The sequence below is a fragment of the Lampetra planeri genome, chromosome 48 (assembly GCF_965212315.1).
Source record: "Lampetra planeri chromosome 48, kcLamPlan1.2.h2, whole genome shotgun sequence".
Lineage (NCBI taxonomy): Eukaryota > Metazoa > Chordata > Hyperoartia > Petromyzontiformes > Petromyzontidae > Lampetra > Lampetra planeri.
The window spans coordinates 6,412,318-6,425,183 of NC_136154.1; the positions used below are offsets into that span (position 1 = coordinate 6,412,318).

Here is a 12,866-nt window from a genome sequence, read left to right on the forward strand (position 1 = left end):
TTAGCCACAGTGATGATGATGATGAGACAGAGACACGCAAACTCCAAATATACAGCAGCGGCCGGTATGGTCAGGCTCGGGATAGGATCCACGACCTCCTGTATACCAGGCGAGGTAGTTAACATCTCCTAGCCAGAGTGATGTTGATGAGAGAGAGAGATGCAGAACTCGAAATATACAGCAGCAGCAGACGTCAGGGTCGGGATAGAACCCACGAACCTCCTGCCCTGAAAACTTGAGATCGCGTCTCAAAACCCACGGGGACGAATGTCTGTGGGTGAGCGACCTTGCCCAAGCCCTGGGCCAAATAGCCGCCAAGTCACGGCCAAGGGTGTGACCCCTCGCGATGGTGGCATCTATAAGAAGCGTCAACCACTCCCTGAACTCTCCAGAGACCGGAGGGTGGTGAGAAGACTGTCACAGCAGACAGTCCATCTCTCTCTCTCTCCATCTCTCCCTCTGAGTGCGTGTGAGTGAAGTTGGTGTGTGTCTGTGTGTGTGTGTGACCTTGACAGCTGACCCCCGACAGTCCGCTAAAAGCAACACGAGGGAATCTTTGTCCTTGTGGTGCGAGGACTCCACAACCGCACCGCCAATCGCTTCTCGATCCTCCTGCTGCTGCTACCCACGCGAAACTTGATCTCCCACTGTCATCATGAGGCTCGCGTTGGGTGCCCTCGTGATGGTGGTGATGGTAGCCGCCCTGGGGGTGGAAGCCACTCACCTGAGAGGTGGCACCATCTCCTGGATCCAGGAGGAAGGTGGCAAGGTGAGTGTGTGTCTGTGTGCGCGTGTGAAGTGTCGAGTTGGCAGAGTGGTCGTGGCAGCGGACAGTGGTCAGCGCTAAGCTGCGCTTCGAACCCGGCGACCCGAGTTCGATTCCCGCTCACAGCCAACATCAGTGATTTTTATACCTTGACACAAAAATATATTTGTTTTGTCCCTGGGTTGTAAGTGTTATTTTCGAATTGCTTATACCTCAAAAGTACAGAAAGTGGCTATTATTCTTATTACCCACCAACTTTGCTTTTGTGACCAGGATAGTGATATTTTGAAATATACCTATTTTCAATGAGAAAAAAGGGTGAATTTGTGTCAATCCTTCACGTAAAGTTCTGGTCACAAAAGCAAAGTTTGTGGGAAATAATAATATACACTTTCTGCACATTTGAGGCATAAGCAATTCGGAAATAACACTTATTACCCAGGAACAAAAATCGATCGTGTTACATAGTGAATTATCGGAACCGGTCGACTCAGCCTCAATGAAGACCCACCCTAATGGAACATCTTTGCCGGCTAAAAACATTTAGGCTGGCCTGCCTATGACCCATCCTGGGATTTAACCAGGCTGGATTGTGTGAGGAGCTCACAAACCCTTGAAAGATCTGGACAAAGTCCCATCGATGAGCTCCTCCAGCAACCAAGGCCACGTTGGCTGTGTCATGTAGCCCGCATGCCCAGCCACCGCTAAACGGGCGCGGCACGGGCTAGAGAAGAGATGGAATGATGTGGTACGGGAGGACGTGGAGCTGAGTGGACTTACCGATGACTGGTACCAGCGGTTTCAAGATCGGCCTCTGTGGAGGAGGCTCGTGAAGGACGCTGCTACTGGCCCTCCAGCAACATAATTTATGGACGGCCCCTAAGCCACACTTTGTTGAGTGGCTGTCACTTGCGATGGACCAGGTCGCTTAGGGAACGACGAATTTAGAAAGCTCAGTGGGCCAATTGCCTCGGTGAGGATGGGGGGGGGGGGGTGGTCTGCTGTTGTATCTGGAAGTGACACAGCGGATTTGTTTAACCTGCCACGTAACTGTTTGCTGTCGTGAAAAAAGAGCTTTACGGCGCTTCAGATTCCTCCTCCAGCGGTATAAAACGCTGATTCTGACCTCTCACCCCCCTCCATACCTCCCCCACCACACACCAAACAAAGACAAAGGCCCCCACGTGTAACCTTGATAAACTGTTGGGGCAAGTACTGTTAGCGAGCGCTTATGAAGGCCGGCACGATACACGAGGGGGTGAGTGGCCAGCACCACGCCCGGCCGCCTTTGTCTCCCCGGTGGCGATGTTTACTACACTACCGCACCGGGTAATCGATTGAGGCTGAGTTGACCTAGGGGAGGATGCCCAGGACCGGTCGTCATTGTGGCGTTGGTGGCCGTGAGTGGGAATCGAACTCGGGTGGCCGGGTTCGTGGCGACAGCGCACTAACTGCTGAACTACTTCTCCCCCCACCACACCACCACAACCACCACACCACCACGCCACCACCACACCACCACACAACCACCACAACCACCACGCCACCACCACAACAACCACCACGCCACCACCACCGCACCACCACCACACAACCACCACACAACCACCACAACCACCACGCCGCCACCACCACAACAACCACCACGCCACCACCACCACCACACCACCAAACCACCACCACACCACCAAACCACCACCACACTACCACCACAACCACCACGCCACTACCACAACCACCACGCCACCACCACAACAACCACCACGCCACCACCACCACACCACCACCACGCCACCACACAACCACCACACCACCACACCACCACCACAACCACCACGCCGCCACCACAACCACCACACCACCACCACAACCACCACGCCACCACCACGCCACCCACAACCACACCACCGCCATGCCACCACCACATCACCACTACCACAACCACCACAACCACCACCACAGGTGCGCTTCAACTACATGCTGGCCTGGCGCAGGACCTCGGACGAGGGAGCGAAATGCACGGACGCAGACATCGACAGCGGAGCGCTCATCAAGTCCAAGCAGAAGTGGAAATGCCGGGAGGGGTGCCAGGGCTCGTACGCCCTCTCCTTCGTGTGCACGGAGCAGAACGAGAACTCCAACTGGATGATCGGCGCCTCCAGCTTCGAGTTCGACGTGCCAGCCTCTAAGCCCACCGTCGTATCGTGAGTCGCCGTCGTCGTCTGTGTGTGTACGTGTGTGTGTACATGTGTGTGTACGTGTGTCTGTACGTATGTGTATGTGTGTGTGCGAGTGTGTGTGTGAACGTCTGTGTACGTGTGTGTGTACGTGTGTGTGTACGTGTGTGTGTACGTGTGTGTGTACGTCTGTCATCTCGGTCATCTCGGTCAGTCGACCCGTGGCATCTGGGTCTGCCCCGTGACCTCCTGCCAGCGGGCGTTCGACACTTCACGTGGCCTCAAGGTGCACATGACCTGGCACAAGCGTCGTGGTGACGTCACCACCACTTAGTGGCGAATGGCTGTTGTTGTTGTGTACGTGTGTGTACGTGTGTGTGTGGGGGCTGACACCCACCTCCCCGCTCCCCGTGAGCGGGCAGGGCGCGACGTCCACCCTCTCCACTCCCCCCTCCTCGGCCACTTCTCGCCGGGTCCCCGCCGATCGGGTGATCGGCCCCTCGCACCAGCGTCCTCTCTGAGGGACATACTCTTAGGTTTTTTCGGTAAAGTCACGTAGGTAAAAAAAAATGTAATTAATAAAAGTAATAATAGAAATTATTATGTTATTTCTATTATTACTTTTATGAATTTAAAAACAATTTCGGTAAAGTCACGTAGGTAAAACAATTAAAATTAATAAAAATAATCATATAAATTATTGTTATCTATATTATTACTTTTATTAATTTTAATTTTATTTTAAAAAATAAAAGTAAAATTAATCAAAGTAATAATATAAATTATTATGTTATTTCTATTATTACTTTTATTAATTTTAATTTTTTTTACCTACGTGACTTTACCGAAAAAACCTAAGAGTATGAATCCTTGCAAGTCACGAAAGCTTCAAATCTGAGGGACATGGCTAAGCGGCTGGCTCCCCACCGCCCGGAGTTATCCCACACACACTCCCCACGTACACCACCACTCATGCGGAGGTCGCTGCGTGCACGCGCGTGCCCGTGCGTTCGTGTGGAGGGGTGCGTGGAGATGGCAGCGCCGGCGGAGTTGCTCCGTTGCTGTGTCACCACGTGTACGTGTGTGTGTACATCCTCCTCCTCATCCTCCTCATCCCCCTCCTCCTCGTCGCCCATCTTTCCCGGCAGCTTTGACGACTGCTGCTGGGTCAAGGCGCTGGTGCAGAGGGCAGGTGGCCTCGTGGAGGCGTCCGAGTGGGACTGGTCGCTCATCACGGTGCTCAACCCGGGCGTGCGCAGCGACACGGGGGCTCCCAACGTCTCGCCCGTCACCGCCTCCAAGCCGCTCATCAGGTGCTGTGGGTGGGGGGGGGAGGTGGGGAAGTGTGGGTGGGGAGGTGTGGGAGGAGGTGTGGGGGGGAGGTGGGAGGGAGGTGTGGGGAAAGGTGGGTGGGAGAGGTGGGTGGGAGGTGGGAGGGAGGTGGGTGGGAGGTGGGTGGGAGGTGGGTGGGGTGTGGATGGGAGGTGGGGGGAGGTGTGGGGGGAGGTGTGGGGAGGTGTGGGCGTGGAGGTGTGGGGGGAGGTGGGAGGGAGGTGTGTGGTGAGGTGGGTGGGAGGTGGGAGGTGGGTGGGAAGTGGGTGGGGTGTGGAGGGAGGTGTGGGGGGAGGTGGGGGGGAGGTGTGGGGGAGGTGGGGGGGAGGTGTGGGGGAGGTGGGGGGGAGGTGTGGAGAGAGGTGGGTGGGAGGTGTGGGGGAGGTTTGGGGAGAGGTGGGTGGGAGGTGTGGGGGAGGTGTGGGGGAGGTGTGGGGGGAGGTGTGAGGGTGGTGGGGGAGAGGTGGGGGGAGGTGGGTGGGATGTGGGTGGGATGTGGGGGGAGGGAGGTGTGGCGGGAAGTGTGGGGGGAGGTTTGGAGAGAGGTGGGGGGGGAGGGATGGGGGTAAGTGTGGGGGGAGGTGGAGGGAGGTGGGGGGAGGTGTGCGAGAAGGTTTGGTAGCGATGGTGGCATTTACATCTGCAGAACGTGGAGAGCCAGTGGCATCTACATCTGCAGAACGTGAAAAACCAGTGGCATCTACATCTGCAGAACGTGAAGAACCAGTGGCATCTATATCTGCAGAACGTGAAGAACCAGTGGCATTTACATCTGCAGAACGTGAAGAACCAGTGGCATTTACATCTGCAGAACGTGAAGAACCAGTGGCATCTTCATCTGCAGAACGTGAAGAACCAGTGGCATCTACATCTGCAGAACGTGAAGAACCAGTGGCATCTACATCTGCAGAACGTGAAGAACCAGTGGCATCTACATCTGCAGAACATGAAGAACCAGTGGCATCTACATCTGCAGAACATGAAGAACCAGTGGCATCTACATCTGCAGAACGTGAAGAACCAGTGGCATCTACATCTGCAGAACGTGAAGAACCAGTGGCATCTACATCTGCAAAATGTGAAGAACCAGTGGCATCTACATCTACAAAACACGAAGAACCAGTGACATCTACATCTGCAGAACGTGAAGAACCAGTGGCATCTACATCTGCAGAACGTGAAGAACCAGTGGCATCTACATCTGCAGAACGTGAAGAACCAGTGGCATCTACATCTGCAGAACGTGAAGAACCAGTGGCATCTACATCTACAAAACACGAAGAACCAGTGACATCTACATCTGCAGAACGTGAAGAACCAGTGGCATCTACATCTGCAGAACGTGAAGAACCAGTGGCATCTACATCTGCAGAACGTGAAGAACCAGTGGCATCTACATCTGCAGAACGTGAAGAACCAGTGGCATCTACATCTGCAGAACGTGAAGAACCAGTGGCATCTACATCTGCAGAACGTGAAGAACCAGTGGCATCTACATCTACAGGAGATTATCCAACCTTCAAAGCCATTCCCCGTGTTTAGTGTACACGCCGTACAACACGTTTGCAACCGACAGGGAGTCCAATCGACTTACGAACAGTACCTCTGGAAAACTAACTCGTGCGTAAGTGGTCCTCGTACACTCTTGTGATGTGTCATTGTTCATTCATTCATCATGCTTCGTGCCGACCCCCCCCCATTCTCGCCTGACCCCCCCTCCCCTCGCCCCCCCAGGCTGAAGGCCGGCTGCACCACGGTGTGGAACATCCCGGTGTATGATGCCGATGGGGACACGGTCCGGTGCCGCTACGCCGAGAACGGAGCACGCGACGAGTGCGGAGGCATCTGCGGAGTCGCCCCCTACGGAGTCCTCGACGAGGTGGGGGGTGGTGGTGGGTGACTTGGGGGGGGGGGTAAGGGGGGTGGGTGATGGGTGCTCAACCTGTCCATATTTATAGAATTCAGAGTGACCGCTGTCGGTCGGTCGGTAGGTCAGAGGGTGATGGATGTGTGATTGAGCACTGGCTAGGACTCACTCCAGTCAATTCACTCACTCACTCGCCCGCCCACTAATCTAGTCGCTCACGCACTTACCTACTCAGCCACTCACCCACTAGCTCACCCACTAATTTACTCAGCCACTCACCCACTAACTCACCCACTCATTTACTCAGCCACTCACCCACTAACTCACCCACTCATTTACTCAGCCACTCACCCACTAACTCACCCACTACATTACTCAGCCATTCACCCACTAACTCACCCACTAATTTACTCAGCGACTCACCCACTAACTCACCCACTAAATTACTCAGCCACTAACCCACTAACTCACCCACTAATTTACTCAGCCACTCACCCGCTAACTCACCCACTCATTTACTCAGCCACTCACCCACTAACTCACCCATTCATTTACTCACCCACTCATCCACTAACTCACCCATTCATTTACTCAACCACTCACCCACTAACTCACCCACTCATTTACTCAAGCACTCACCCACTCATTTACTCACCCACTCATTTACTCAGCCACTCACCCACTAACTCACCCACTCATTTACTCAGCCACTCACCCACTAACTCACCCACTCATTTACTCAGCCACTCACCCACTAACTCACCCACTCATTTACTCAGCCACTCACCCACTAACTCACCCACTACATTACTCAGCCATTCACCCACTAATTCACCCACTAATTTACTCAGCGACTCACCCACTAACTCACCCACTAAATTACTCAGCCACTCACCCACTAACTCACCCACTAATTTACTCAGCCACTCACCCGCTAACTCACCCACTCATTTACTCAGCCACTCACCCACTAACTCACCCATTCATTTACTCACCCACTCATCCACTAACTCACCCATTCATTTACTCAACCACTCACCCACTAACTCACCCACTCATTTACTCAGCCACTCACCCACTAACTCACCCACTCATTTACTCAGCCACTCACCCACTAACTCACCCACTCATTTACTCAGCCACTCACCCACTAACTCACCCACTCATTTACTCAGCCACTCACCCACTAACTCACCTACTCATTTATTCAACCACTCACCCACAAATCGAGCTTCGGTCAATTCATTCGCTCGCTCGCCCACCCACTCACTCAGCATGACATCACTTTGCCTTTGACACGTCACTACCCCCCACCCTCCTCCCCTCACCACACACCCCCCACCCACCCTCCGCACAGGCCACCTGCGTCATCACCTTCACGGCTCCCACGGACGCCGACGGCCTCTGGGCCCTGGCCCTGATGATCGAGGACTCCGTCAACTCGTCGCTGACCGTGGGCTCACTGAGCCTCGCTCCTGGCGACGCTCTGTCCAGCATCCCGCTGCAGGTCCTCCTTCAGTGTGAGTCGCCCTCGTCGTGGTCTCCGTGTACTCAAAGGCACCACCGCATTGCAAAAATAAATGTGCAGAGGGTGCTGTGAATGCAGTGGGCGGGCGTGAGAGCAATGGGCGGGCCTATGAACAGAGTAGGCGGGGCTTGTGAGTAATGGGCGGGGCATGAGAGCAGTGGGTGGGGGGCTATGAACACGGTGGGCGGGGCATGAGACCAGTGGGCGAGGTCTATGGACACGGTGGGCGGGGCTTGTTAGGAGTGTGCGGGGCCTAAAGTTGGTGTTCGGTCCGTTCTCCTCTAACGCTGCGTTGGGTTTTCACAACGCCGAATTGGATATATAACGCGATGATGAACGTATTAGGGAACGCATTTTTTATGTCATGGAGATGCAGATTATATACGTAACGCAATTAGGGATAAGCAGTTGTACGTACGGCTCCATCAGTATAGCATCATCATCTCACAGGGTATTGGGATGCTGATGGATGCTTCTACCCACGCAGCCTGTGTTCAGGCCCCGTGTTACGCATCTCTCGCGATATCGCGGACTCGGCTCTGTATATCATTTATAATCGCGAGATTTTTCCGTAACGCAGCGTTCTTCTGGAACGCAATAACCGCAACGTTACCGGAAAAGCAGAGACTGTAGTTTCATAGTTTGGATGACGACGATGACGATGATGACGACAATGACGACGATTATGACGATGATGACGATGATGACGATGTTGATGACCATAATGATGATGATGACGACAATGACGACGATTATGACGATGATGACGCCGATGATGACGATGTTGATGATGATGACGACGATGACGACGGTGATGACGACGACAATGATGACAATGACGACAATGATAATGACGATGATGATGATGACGACAATGACGATTATGACGACGTTGATGACGACGTTGATGATGACGACGATGGCGATGACGACGACGATGATGACAATGACGACGACAATGATGATGACGACAATGACGACGATTATGACGATGATGACGACGTTGATGATGATGACGACGATAATGATGACAATGACGACGATGATGACGATGACAACGGCAGCGACGACAAGGATAATGACAATGATGATGACGACGATGATGACAACGATGATGACGACCATAACAATGACGACGATGACAACGACAATGATGACAATGACAACAACGACGATGACGACGCCGACGACGCCGCTGCTGACCGCGCGATGCCGCGCCGCTGTTCCCTCGCGCGCGACACAGTCGAGCCGGCGCTGTCGTGCGAGATGCCGATCTTCGTGGGCGTCACCCCGGCCAGCGGCGCCTCCTTCACCGCCAGCCAGGGGGTGCTCTTCGAGATGAACATCGACGTCGAGGTGGCCACCAACTCCGCCAGCTCGTGAGTCAGCGTCACGTCCCGCAGTGCTGCTGCGAATGGTGGTGGTGGTGGCTATGGTGCTGCTGCTGCTGCGAATGGTGGTGGTGGCTATGCTGCTGCTGCACGTGGTGGTAGTGGTGGTGGTGGCTATGGTGCTGCTGCTGCACGTGGTGGTGGTGGCTATGGTGCTGCTGCTACACGTGGTGGTGGTGGTGGCTATGGTGCTGCTGCGAATGGTGGTGGTGGTAGCTATGGTGCTGCTGCACATGGTGGTAGTGGTGGCTATGGTGCTGCTGCTACACGTGGTGGTGGTGGTGGCAATGGTGCTGCACGTGGTGGTAGTGGTGGTGGCCATGGTGCTCCTGCTGCTGCTGCTACACGTGGTGGTGGTGGCTATGCTGCAGTGGGTTGTGTTGATCACCATTGTAACATCTCGCCACCGCGGCAATGTAAAAATAATAAACAAGCAAATGATTAAACAATCACGCCTCTGTAATGCCACGCGGGCCCCCCTCTCCTCTCCCTATGTGCCCCCCCCCCCGCCCGTCTTCCTCCACCCCCTCTGCCCCTCCTCACCCCATGTGGACCCCCCTCTCTGCCCCCCCACTGCCCCCCCCCCCCCACATCTGCTGCTCCTCTCCCCCTCTGCCCCCACCTCCCTACTGCCCCCACCTCCCTACTGCCCCCACCTCCCTACTGCCCCCTCGCTCCTACCCCTCCCCTCCCCATGTGCACCCCCGCTGCCCCCCCCCACCCACCCACCGCCCTCAGAGTGACGATCCCACGGCTGGGCACGTTCGCTCCCGTGGGAGTCGTCAAGGCGCCCGTGGTGGTGGACCCGGGTAACCCCAAACTCTTCCACACCAAGGTGTCGTGGACGCCGGCCAGCAGAGACATCGGCAACCAGAGGGTTTGCTTCTACGCCTCCGAGAGTACCACGTGAGTGTGTGCATGTGTGTGTGTCTGTGTTTCTGTGTGTCAGTGTGTGTGTCTGTGTGTGTGTGTCAGTGTGTGTGTGTCAGTGTGTCTGTGTGTGTGTCTGTGTGAGTGTGTTGAAAGATCTGGGCAAAGTCCCATCGGTGAGCTCCTCCGGCAGGCAAGGCTGCGTTGGCTGGGTCATGTAGCCCGCATGCCCAGCCACCGCATGCCCAAACAGCTTTTGTTCGGCCGGATAGAGGGGGCTAAACGGGTGCGGCACGGGCTAGAGAAGAGATGGAGTGATGTGGTACAGGACGTGGAGCTGAGTGAACTTGCCGGTGACTGGTACCAGCGGTGTCAAGATCGGCCTCAGTGGAGGAGGCTCGTGAAGGACGCCGCTACTGGGCAGTTGGAGGCAGTCGCCCTCCAACAACAACGGAGGGCGGAGAAGCGACGCTCACAACAACGAGCGGAGTGCCGGGTGGATAAAGCACAGCAAATTGGCACAGTAGGGGGCACAGGTGGTACATCAGCCAGTCATCTCGGTCTCTCAGTCAGTCGACCCGTGGCACCTGGGTCTGCCCCGTGACCTCCTGCCAGCGGGCGTTCGACACTTCACGTGGCCTCAAGGTGCACATGGCCTGGCACAAGCGTTGTGGTGACGTCACCGCCACTTAGTGGCAAATGGCGGTTGTTGTTGTTGTGTGTCACTGTGTGTGTGTCACTGTGTGTGTGTGTCACTGTGTGTGTGTGTGTCACTGTATGTGTGTGTCACTGTGTGTATGTGTGCGTGTGTCTGCCCTCATGTCCATCTGTTCCCTCGTTGCCCCTCCGTCTAACACCGTGGGTGGCACAGCAAAGAGTGTGGACTAATCTCCATCTGTCCCACTCTCCCTGCCTCCGTCTCTCCCTGAGCCATGATATCGCTCGTACATGTTTTTTTTCCTGCCCAGGCCGTCTGAATGATTCGCTCTGTCTTCTGTTTTGTGTCTTCAACTCCGAAACTAGACAAGAGACAGAGCTCCGATGCGTGACCATCGTCGTTCAAGGTAACAAACGCAGCGAGTGGGCAAGTGCTCAATGGGCTGAGCCACCCACACCACCCCTAATTTACCTCACCCACCACCTGTCCCACCCACCACCCCACACCCCCCACCAACTCACCCATCACCCCACCTACCTCACCCACCACATTACCCACCCACCACCCGACTCCACCCCCCCACCAACTCACCCATCACCCCACATACCTCACCCACCACCCCACCCACCATCTGACCCACCACCTCACCCCACTCACCAACTCACCCATCACTCCACCCACCTCACCCATCACCCCTAACCCACTTCACCCACCACCCCACCCACCCACCTCACCCACCACCTTACCCACCCACCACCTGACCCACCACCCCGAACCCACCCACCTCACCCTCCCACCACCTCACCCACCACCTCTAGCTCCACCATCATAGCTCCACCACCGTGGCTCCACTACTATAACTAGTATACCACACTATACACTACACTATAAACTACACTATACACTACTATACACTCCACTATGAACTACACTATAATTGTAAACGCTGTAGTGGGTTTCACTCTCCAACACACAACCAATGTACTGCTGTAACTAGCATACTACACTATACACTACACTATACACTACGCTAAAATTGTAAACCCTGTAGTGGGTTTTACTCTCCAACACACAACAACCGGCGTCGCGCTGTAACGAGTAATGAATTGGCGCCACGTTTTGTTCCCGTGACGCAAACATCCTCACCGATTGGCTGCGTCGGGCGACGGTGGGCGAATTTAAACGACAGCACATTCATATTTACGCGATCTAACCCCAAAACAAAACATCTGCTGTGGGTAACAACCGTCTTTGTGGATACCCCCCCCCCCCCCAAACCCTCTCATAGCCGGTTCCATGCCCATCTCATTCAGCTTCGACAACACCTCCGGCAACGACGTTGCCATCCAGTGGACCGTCACCTTCAACAAAGAGGTGATAGGGCGCGCGGCATGCGCGCACGTGAGGAGGCTCGCGAAGGATGCTGCCATCGTAGTTAGAGGTAGTCGCCCTCCAGCAGCAATGGTCGGAGCGCCGGGCGGATAAAACGCAGCAAAGTTGGCACAGTGGCGGAGGGGGGTGGCACAGGTGGTGGTGCATCGACCAATAGACAACTCGGTCCGTCGAACCTATGGCACCCGCTGGGTCTGTCCCGTGACCTCCTGCCGGCAGGCGTTCAACACTTTGCGTGGCTCATATTCTTAGGTTTTTTCGGAAGTCAAGTAGGTAAAAACATTCAAAAGTAAAATAAAATAAAAATCACGACGTTTCGGAGGCAACACAAGCTTCCGTCTTCAGGTGGTACCGTCACAGCCACGACAGCTGTATCAAGTAAATCAAGTAAATGATACAGCTGTCGTGGCTGTGACGGTACCACCTGAAGACGGAAGCTTGTGTTGCCTCCGAAACGTCGTGATTTTTATTTTACTTTTTAATGTTTTTACCTACGTGACTTTTCCGAAAAAACCTAAGAATATGAATCATTGCAGTCACGAAAGCTTCAAATCTAGAACTTTGCGTGGCCTTTATGTGTACATAGCCTGGCGCATGCGCCGTGAAGTCACCGCCACCTAGTGGCGAATGGCGGTTGTTGTTGTGTGCACACGCGAACAGTGGCGATGTTTACACACCGCATCAGGTACTCATTTGAGTCAACCTCGGGGAGACCCAGGACCGATTCAGATAATCGTCACGGATGTTGGTCGTAACGACTAATCGACGGGCCTCCATAGAGCCTAATGTGTAGTGTATAGCGTAGTATATAGTGTAGTGTATATTAGTTTCGTGTATAGTAGTGTAGTGTCTCCATATAGCCCAATGTGTTGTATATAATTGTGT

At 54.5% G+C, this 12,866-nt stretch overlaps 1 protein-coding gene across 1 annotated transcript in view; it reads left to right on the forward strand.

The window, feature by feature from the left end:
* Window positions 1-411: 411 nt before the first annotated feature.
* LOC144733731 (IgGFc-binding protein-like) overlaps window positions 412-12,866 on the forward strand; it is a 44,312-nt gene continuing 31,857 nt past the window's right edge. Inside the window, exons 1-9 of the mRNA XM_078615754.1 lie at window positions 412-769; window positions 2,729-2,970; window positions 4,092-4,256; window positions 6,010-6,154; window positions 7,500-7,662; window positions 8,914-9,049; window positions 9,800-9,967; window positions 10,955-10,995; window positions 11,878-11,963. Of these exons, the coding sequence (XP_078471880.1) occupies window positions 656-769; window positions 2,729-2,970; window positions 4,092-4,256; window positions 6,010-6,154; window positions 7,500-7,662; window positions 8,914-9,049; window positions 9,800-9,967; window positions 10,955-10,995; window positions 11,878-11,963 (1,260 nt within the window). The 5' untranslated portion in view covers window positions 412-655. The remainder of the gene's footprint in view (window positions 770-2,728; window positions 2,971-4,091; window positions 4,257-6,009; window positions 6,155-7,499; window positions 7,663-8,913; window positions 9,050-9,799; window positions 9,968-10,954; window positions 10,996-11,877; window positions 11,964-12,866) is intronic.